Source organism: Cibotium barometz, chromosome 22 (genome assembly GCF_041138505.1).
Source record: "Cibotium barometz isolate CiBa-2024 chromosome 22, ASM4113850v1, whole genome shotgun sequence".
NCBI lineage: Eukaryota > Viridiplantae > Streptophyta > Polypodiopsida > Cyatheales > Cibotiaceae > Cibotium > Cibotium barometz.
Genome location: NC_141067.1, coordinates 20086954 through 20096607, shown reverse-complemented (window position 1 = coordinate 20096607; position 9654 = coordinate 20086954). Strand labels below are relative to the sequence as shown.

Here is a 9654-nt window from a genome sequence, read left to right as displayed (position 1 = left end):
ACAACTCCTTGAGAAGCAATTCCACCGCACCTCCCACGAGTATTGTCACACACCGCCACATTGCACTACGTATACTCATCTCTCCTCTCACCTCAATTCACTCACACACACTCACTGGCATGGATTAGAGAGAGATTAGTATGAGGATTAGCAAGAGCAAGACTCTATTGCACAATGGGAGAGTTCCTTGTATTATGAGAGATATTCACTCATATACATGGCCATAAGTGTTCACACTCACTTAAGTTGTGGTCGACTGGGCACTTTAGGCTCATAGGAGACCTAATGCTATTACAATGACCACTCTCATAATATATCCATGTACATCACTTGGGACTTCATCCTAGCTTGCTACCACACACTCTTGAAGCAGGAATGGCCATAAGTATGCCGTCTGACCATTATGGGCACCCATCCAAGTTCTTCATATCTTGAATGCATGACCTTTTGGTGTATCTACATTGACTCCTTGATATAAGATAATGGTAGTAGCTCTTGTTAACCTTGGGAGGAATGGGTTAACATTTTCCCTTTCCTGATGCCAATCGCGTCCTTTGTGATCGCATTGAAGACGTTTGTGTGATCGCATTGAATCTAGCAAGGGTAACCCTTATAACCTTTAACATCAATAGACTCTCTATCTAAGCAAAGAGCCTCTTTAGTGATTGCCATTGATAGTAAAGACCTATAGTATACCATAATAAAGCTTCTACCAACATCGCCAAAGGAGTCAAAGACTTCTATCATAAAAACCTCATCATCGACCACCCCTTGTTAAAACAATCCTTAGTCATCAAATGAAAACACCAAAGATAACTGAAAAAGGTAAATCCATCCATGTGGCCTCTCTAATTGGCAGCTTCTCTCATGAATATCCAAGTCTCATCACATCTATGTTGTTAAAACCAACAAATCTCACTGATCTATTGTAAGCTAAGAAAGGTACCAAACCTTTAGTTCCATAAAAGAACGTGTATCCACTGTATACATCAATGTAAAGATATCTTCATGGTATAAAAAGGCGGGTGTGGAAAAGTAGTTATTAGTATCTCAAGGCTACTGTGAGGGTCAAAAAGTGGTTATTAGTATCTCAAGGCTACTATGAGGGTCAAAAAGTGGTTATAGGAGATCAAGGCTACTATATGAGGGTCAAAAAGTGGTTATAGGAGATCAAGGCTACTATGAGGGTGGGAGTTCCATTTGGCTACTTGACATACCCAAATAGTGCTCACAATGCAAACCTTAATAGCCTAGGAAGAAAATAGAGCACTTGTCAACCTTTTTCGCAACAATAGAAACCCAAAAAAGAGCCCAACAAAAGCTTCTTCTAACTCATTAATTATGGGTTCCCAAGAAATTATGCACATTAAACATACTCATGGAAGAGTCAAACATAGTAGCAAATGCATAGAATATATCCTCTTCTATGATCAAGACACCACATAGCTGAGAGGTTTCAGCAATATTATGTGAAGCACCTCTTTTGTGATAATTGTGCATCCCCTTGAAGGAAGAAAAACACTGGAAAAACTTTTGATATTCATTAAGTAGACTCTGTTATGGAGGTGGCATAGCAAATTATGGTAGGGTGAAAAAAACGATGATGGTGTATTAGATGAAGACAACATTGTGGATGGGTGCAAGGATGAGGAGTGTGCTTTGTGGAGCGAAGTCACTTATGGACTAAAACACAAAGCAGGTGCATGATGTTATATACAGGTGGTGGTTATGGGATGTGGAGCACCAGCATGAGAGGCCAGGTGGAGCCAAAGGGGAGGGTCAGAGGAGGTTGGACACCAGTGAGTGGGCATCCAGAGCCATGATGGTGGAGCTGAAGGTGGCCACATGATGTAGTCGACAATAGTGTGTGTAGAGTTGTAGTCGAGGTAGCTGGGAGCACTGATGTGGCATAGAAGACGAATGTAGGCTGTTGGCAGCATAAAATGCAGAAGGCTACCTTACCTTGCTGACAAAATAAAAGCTAGCCTTAAAACCACAAAAACACAGCCTTTAATGAGTCTGCAAATAAAATGCAGAAGCATGGGAGCAAATCAAAGCTCCCATACCATATTGGATATCATAGAAGATCACGCATGGGGCTATGGAGGATGAAATATCACCATCATGGTGGAGTGTGTAGAATAGAAGAGAGAGGGAGAGAGATACTCAAACCAAGAGAGTAAGTTTGCACCACATAAGAATGATTATAGTATGATAATACTTCCACCATGTACAATGCTTTTGTAGGCACCAAGGCCTTTAATAAGGGGGTGTTCACACCACTAAGGACACTTGACTAGACTCCAGAACTAACTTTGAAATACCCAACAATGATGCCTTTTGGATTAATGAATTACCTAACTACTTTCAGTAGATTGATGCAATAAATTTTTAGGGAACAACTGGATGACTATGCAAAAATTAATTGGTCGATAAAAGCTAAAGACTAAACCTTAGGAAATAAGCAAGGCTAAGGGCTAAGGTAAGGGTTGAGACCAAGGATAAACTAGAAGACGAGGCTAAGGCAAAAGATAGAAAAAATATGGAGTCTAATTTGGGTTATAAAGAGCCGTGGTGGGTGTATGTTGGAGTTAATTTGACAAAAGGTCTAGATAATTCTTGCTAAAAATATGGAGCAAAGCTAAAAATTAATGGACTAAGGTCAAAAGGAGAAAAGTGATTTAGTGTACAATGCTTGTGAATAAAGAAAATAAAAATTAGGAAAAGCATGCAAAAATTATGGTACATGCACATGCTTTTAGGAAAGGCTTGAGGGGGCCCTTGGGGCTATAAGTATGCCCTTCCTCTTCTTCTTTCCCATGTCTACTTCCTTGGTGTGTGGGAGCAGATTTTGTCATCATCATGTTCCCTACTGTGAGGTACCCTTACACTTGGACTTACTATTTAGGTATAGCACACACAATTTTGATAGTTTGTGAGAGCTTCTTTCCCAAGAACAAAAAATTGTGCATTTATCCTTGGAGGATGTGCTCTTTAAAAAAAAAAATCAAATTGTATTATAGTACATGCTAAATTGTCCATACACAAGGTTAGTGCTATTTGTCTAATTTAAATTTTGCATATCTCATGTACAAAGCAAGTACGACGTACTTTGTGTCCATAGTAGATAAGTATTCTATTTTTTAAATTTTTAAATTTTTATGTCTTTGTAGTTACACAAAAATAACAGAAAATAACCTTAGTGTTTGTAAGTCACCTATACCCTTTAAATTACATTATTTTGAATCCTTGACAAGCCTTATTGGGCCAAATCATATCAATTTATGATTTAGACTTTATAAAATGGAACCTTAGAGAATTATTAAGCCCAATTCTATTTTAACCTCTAGATTAACTATTTTTAGATTACCCTTAGTTACAAGAATTTATTGATTATGCATGCTAGAACCTCATGTCAAATTGATATTTAATCGAATTCTATGTAATTAGTTTAAAAGAGGAATAAATAAGCTTAGCAAGACTATTCACATGCTAGAAATGGTGTATAACTCGTTTACATGAAATCAAGTCAAAGTATATCCCTAGGTACATAGTTTATTATTTTAAGCCACGTTCTTATGCTATAAGACTAAGATGCAACTCTATTTGGCTTATTTAATATTTTTAGACCTCATTTGCAGATGAATAGATCAAGGTGTATCTCTAAGTGCCTAGGGAGTTGAGGCCGGAATTAGGATTAAATTGACCCTTAAGCATAGTTTTTTGACCGTTTTTGAGAAAATAAAGAGATTTTCTTTAGGTCAAAGATTTATTAAAGAGTTGTGGAATTCACGTAAACCCTTTTGAGAAATAATGTGAAATTTTGCCTTATGAGACTAAAGCAAAAACTGACCATGTGGAATATGGCAAAAATTTTGGAAAGAGAAGGATCTTATTAATATGCAATGATGTACATGCCATGAAGATTTAGTTTCAGTGGGTGCTTAGTGTATGTTTTAAATTGCCTTGCTTTTAAAGATTTAGTTTCATCAGTGGGTGCTTAGTGTATGTTTTAAATTGCCTTGCTTTTAAAGATTATTTATGCCATGAAGATTTAGTTTCAGTGGGGGTGCTTGGTGTATGTTTTAAATTGCCTTGCTTTTAAAGGTTGTTTATGACATACTATTTTTTGTGGCCATAGTGGTTGCCCTGTGAGACAAAGAAACGTTACAAGTTAGGTTGATTCTCTGTGGTTGTCACCTTTGCCATGAGGACTTTGTACTAAGGTGTTCCTTTGAGACCCTGATCCCTCTTTGAGTGAATGTTGATCATTCTTAGCCTCGAGTTTGTGGATGAGATGAGATTCTGGAACAGGGGGTGCTCGTCGTGCTGACAACTTTTTTTTCCAAGGGACTCAAAATTAGTCTCCATGAGTTTTTGTCTGGTTGGAATGTTGCAGACTCTTGTGAGCTATTCTAGGATGGATTTGCGAGAATTGTGGATGATCATAGTGGAGCTTCATCACTGTAGTGGGGGTTGTGTTACCCTAGTATGTACCAAACAGGTTAGATTTACCTTGGTACCTCTGGAGCTTGGTGCTATAGTGATTATCGTAGTGGAGTCCCTCTTGCCATGGTATATACATTCCCTTGTTATTGTTTGGTGGATGTCTATCTTGAGGGCTCCTTTTCCTATGGGCTATATATCTGATGATTACCGTAGTGGGGTCCGTCTTTCCTTGGTATATACATTGGCAGGGTTGAGATGATCCCACGTTATTGTTTTTTGTTGTTATTTCTTGGAGGGACGTCTATCTTGAGGGCTCATTCTGATGGGCTATATAGCTAGGAGTATCTGAGTACTCGATGAACATTTGACATTGTTTTCAGTTCGTTATTTTTGTATGAAAATATATATTAATATTAAGGTTTTGATGATACTATTTGGACACTTCAACTAAAATTGTGAAATTGAAAAATATTTTCTTTCAAGGAGTTCGGTGAGCCTGTTTTCATTACATGGGTGCTAGCTAGGGAGCTTTTGAATTATTTCTTGTACCTGAGCACAACCCAAAACCTTAAATTGAACACCGAATCCGTTCATCTCACTGAGTGGTAGGGCAGAGGCTAACCTAAGGGATGGATGGGGTTAGGCTCAATCTAGGATTTGGGAGGTCTAGGAATCATATTACGTAGGGTTGTAGAGTAGTTGTCTTCATTAATCGAGGAGTATAGTGTCTCAAGTTGAGCCTCGGGAGAGCCCTTAATCCTACTTTTTTGAGAAGCAATAGAGTGAAAACTATTGAATTAGTATTAGAGAATTATCGAGAGTATAATCTTGCAATTAGAATAGATGAGATGTGGAGGAATCACCAACCTTTCCTGGTGGTGGATTCTCTTAGTATCGATGATGAGTGATATTGAGTTAGCTATTCGTAAAGAGAGTGCCAAGTGAGGTCCCGAGTGAGATGCTTTACCCTCATAGTTTACTTTTGTTGTGATTTTTATTAGAATATAGGTGGGATAGGGGCTTACACATTTTAGCTTCTAAGGTGTATACTCCCCCTCATTTCCAAGTGCTCTTCATCACTTATTTTCTATCAATTTTCTTTGAGATATTTTGGACCTTATATGATCTTAGAGCTTGCCAGACTTAAAGATCTATCTGTTTCCCATGAGTAGTGTGACTTTTGTGGATTGTAGGGAACACACCCTTGAGTGGTTAATTAGATGAAGGGATCGTGTGGTGGATGAAGACAACACTTGGGAGAATGTTGCTTCACTCAAACACTAGTATCCAGATTTTGTCTCCCAGTCTTCCTCTCATTAGTAAGGGGAGAATGTTATGTCCTGTACCTGGACATAACGAGGCTAGTGATTAGAGACTGGCTGGACACAGTCCTTATTTTATCTCTTAGTCATTAGTAAGGGGAGAATGTTATGTCCCATACCTGGACATAATGAGGCTAGTTATTAGACCAGTCGAACACAATCCTTATAGTAGTGTGCCCTAGCCTTAGTTAGGATGGTGGCTCATTCCTAAGTGAGTTTGTGTGTGGAACTCTACCTTGGGAGAGGGGCCTCTCCCAAGGGACGTAGCTTATGTGGCTAGCTCATTAGTTAGACATACCACAATGATAGCCGTTAATAAGGATAGGGTGTGCATGGTATGGGACGTGCATTCCTTTAGACATACCACAATGATAGCCTGATAGCCATTAATAAGGATAGGGTGTGCATGGTATGGGACGTGCATTCCTTTAGACATACCAATGATACTCGTAAGGACTGGGGGTGCATGGTATGGGACGCGCATGCTCTTAGGGTGTGGGCTTGCGAGCGAAGGTTGTCTTGCCAAGGTTGTGTTAGTGTTTAGCTTGGGGGCGGCATTGCATATGGTTTGGAGTCTACAGTTGGGTGGCGAGTGCTAGCCTATTATGTTCCCATGGATGTTCGTGTGTGCTCACCTGTTGTGGTGTATGTGATTTGCAGTGCTTTGATTGTGCTTCTCATTTAAGTGTGGCTTTATAACATTAGCCTTTATATGGACTCCATACACTAACAAGATAGACTCCTTGACCAATACAATACTAATGGCTTATTACATCAGAATATATAATGGTAGACAATTACAAAATTGGGGTACAAAATGTCATTTAACAGGTGTTAATTTGCCATATAAGACCAAAAAAAAAACCCTCTAATCCTTCCGTCATAAACAATAACATAAAGCTACATAAATACTCATCATAGCAACTATAAATACAACACCAAAATTGTAGAAAATACAACCCCTAATCCTTCCGTTCATAAACAATAACATAAAGCTACATAAATACTCATCATAGCAAACTATAAATATAACACCAAAATTGTAGAAAATACAAATCTAAAAAAAAATAATATTCATTGGATAAAAAAAATTAAAATTGGACGGTCCAGATTGAAATATGTTGACGACCTACCTTTGACTCACCAACTCGACCCACTCCCCACATCTCTTGCATAAGGCATGGCCAATAAGAGTCTTTACACACATCGGAAAAGGGTGTATCCTAGTAAAAGAGGAGTTTTCCCCATTCCACTTGCACCCGACCCTCAAGTTTTTGATGATTGGGCGCATACAACATCATAAATACTTATCATAGCAACTACAAATATAGCATGGAAAAATTCAAAAAATACAAAGCCAACAAATTGATAACCCTAATAAATAAATAATTTTTTGAATGAAATTTACTGACCACCTAACTTTAACTCACCAATTAGACCCACTTCTTATTACATCCTACATAAGACATGACCAATAAGAGGCACACACCATGAAAAGTAGGGGAATGCTGACAAAAGGGGGAGATGCCCCTACTTTCTCATGGACAAGGAGTCTCTAGTTCATTTCCCTTAAGAGTCTTAAAACACCTTAAGGCAGGACAAAAAATGTGACAAAGTAAACTATCTAGATTTGATGATGTTGCCCACCTTTCAAGGGAGCCACCCCCTAAATGGCATGATTGCACATGTGGATCACATGGTATGGGGGTTGTTTATGTGAATTGCCCCTTGCACCTCATGGGCTAAGGGCTTTCTTTAGGTTGAAGTGACATGGGGGCAACAACATGGTCCCTGTGCCTCTGTAAGTCCAAGAGAAAACTTGAAGGTCTTCTTAGATGTCCGCCGCCCTGCTCAAAAGCGAGCATACATCTTAGCTCATCAATGGAATGTGTCAGCAAGATGCTAGTTTGTGGTGGAAAAGCGTCGTGTGAAGTTCATGCAAGAGGGTGTGTCAGAGCACTGCCATCATCCTATCCATGATTGGTGTACTTTGGAAGGGAATGACGGATGAGAATCCTAGATGATTTATTGATTCCTCACTAGAAGTTTCAACAAGCGAGCAGACGTCTTAGCTCAATGGAAATGTAGTTCGATGGAATGTGCCAGCTAGATGTTGGTTTATGGTGGAAAAGCACCATGTGTGAAGTTCATGCAAGTAGGTGTGTCAGAGCAGTGCCATTATCCTATCCATGATTCCATTGATTCCTCTCTGTGGAAGTTGACGCGTCACTAGGGGACACCGTGTGAACTTGTGGCAAGCCATAAAGGACAGTCCGCCGGCACCGTGTGAATCCAGCCTTACACACAGATATCTGACAATCGGGCGCCTACAGCCCTCGTTGCCCTTCTCCATCATTTGGACAATCAGAGACTCGCAGAGATGGGCAGCGATTCAGCTCAACAGCCAACGGCTTCGGTGCATCTCAAACTAGAGTTCGGGTAAGAAGCTCCTCCAATCGCTCTCCTTCTGTTCACTCGCCATGGTTGAAATTGTGATGAAACGCGTTTGCTTTCATAGGGGCGGGCTCGAGCTCTTGTTTGGCTCCATCAAATCTCATGCTGTGGACGTCCCTCTTCACGAAGGATCAGACAAGGTTATCACAGGCCCTCTGCATTTCTGTGCTTGTCTAAAGGATTTACATGCTAAATTTTGGCTCAAGAACAGCTCTCTGGGTTCCTGTGCCTGTGCTAACTTGTGCCTCTGCATACAGGCTCTTTGGGTTCCTGTGCTTGGATGTACAGGCTAACTTGTGCCTTTGCATGATATGGGAAGCTCAAGAACAGGCTCTCTGGGTCTCTGTGCTTGTATGAACATGCTAACTTGTACCTTTGCATGTTGTGGGCAGCTCAAGATGGAGCACTTGCTGGTTTGGCTGAGGGATAATCTTCTGAAAGAAAGGCCTGAATTCTTCATGAAAGACAAATCAGTGTATGCCTCCTTTTGAAATCTCTTGTTTTTCTCAGAAGTACATCCATCTGTAGTTGCTAGATGCGCCTGCCTGAGGGCTGCAAGGAAACCTGCCAGAAAGTGGTGTGAAAGCCTGCCCGAAAGAGTGTTAACTTTTTTTGGGTGCCTGCGTAGCCCCAACTGGGGCTTGAACGCGGGACTTCCGGTCCAGAGTCTTACCTCCACTGCTGGGCTACAATGCCATCGGCATCTTTCTTTTTGCCCTTTTGAAACCATATATCAACACAAGGCACAACTGGTTTGAGGTGGTGATGTGCAGGAGGCCTGGAGTGCTGGTTCTCATAAATGACTGTGATTGGGAGCTATGTGAGCGTTTGGAAGCGACTCTAGACAACAATGATACTGTTGTCTTCATATCCACTTTACATGGTGGCTAAGATCTCTCTACGAGCTCACAGTAAGAAATGACATAGTCCCAACCGCCTTGCAATGGGCTTGGGAGAAGCTTTTCCATGATTTTCATGTTGTGATATTAAATTCTTACTCTGTTAGCGACCTTCGGAGGAGGATCATAGTAGGATTTTTACACACTTGGATGCAATGGGGAGGGCAATTAGCTGACGAACTGGTAAGGTCGTTCAGTAAGAGCTGAGGAGCAGTGAAGATCGTAGATGGGAACCCATGTTCCCCCTTTTTCTACACAGGATATCAAGATCATATCTCTAACAGTGCATGTAAAAGTCACTCTTACATGTCATGTTTTCTTTTTGATATATGATAGTGCTGCTTTCCTTTTTCATGCTTTCCCCCTTTCTTTTGCTTTTGCTGTGTTGTATAGGTTTTCAGCCTTGCATACAAAGCTGCTTTCATGGGAATCAAGCTCAAAAAACATTTGTTTTCTGAAGAGTTTTTTAACTTTCATGTGTATATTCATGTCACTCGCCGATTTCATTGATGCAAGCTGCGTTATTGTTT

At 40.2% G+C, this 9654-nt stretch overlaps 1 protein-coding gene across 1 annotated transcript; it reads left to right on the top strand.

The window, feature by feature from the left end:
- Positions 1 to 8053: 8053 nt before the first annotated feature.
- On the top strand, positions 8054 to 9476 carry LOC147626360 (ubiquitin-related modifier 1 homolog). Its single transcript, XM_086816500.1, has 4 exons — positions 8054 to 8210; positions 8290 to 8365; positions 8618 to 8700; positions 8999 to 9476. Exons 1-4 carry the CDS (start codon positions 8152 to 8154, stop codon positions 9114 to 9116), a joined length of 336 nt encoding a protein of 111 aa, XP_086672626.1. The 5' UTR covers positions 8054 to 8151; the 3' UTR covers positions 9117 to 9476.
- The last annotated feature ends 178 nt before the right edge of the window (positions 9477 to 9654 follow it).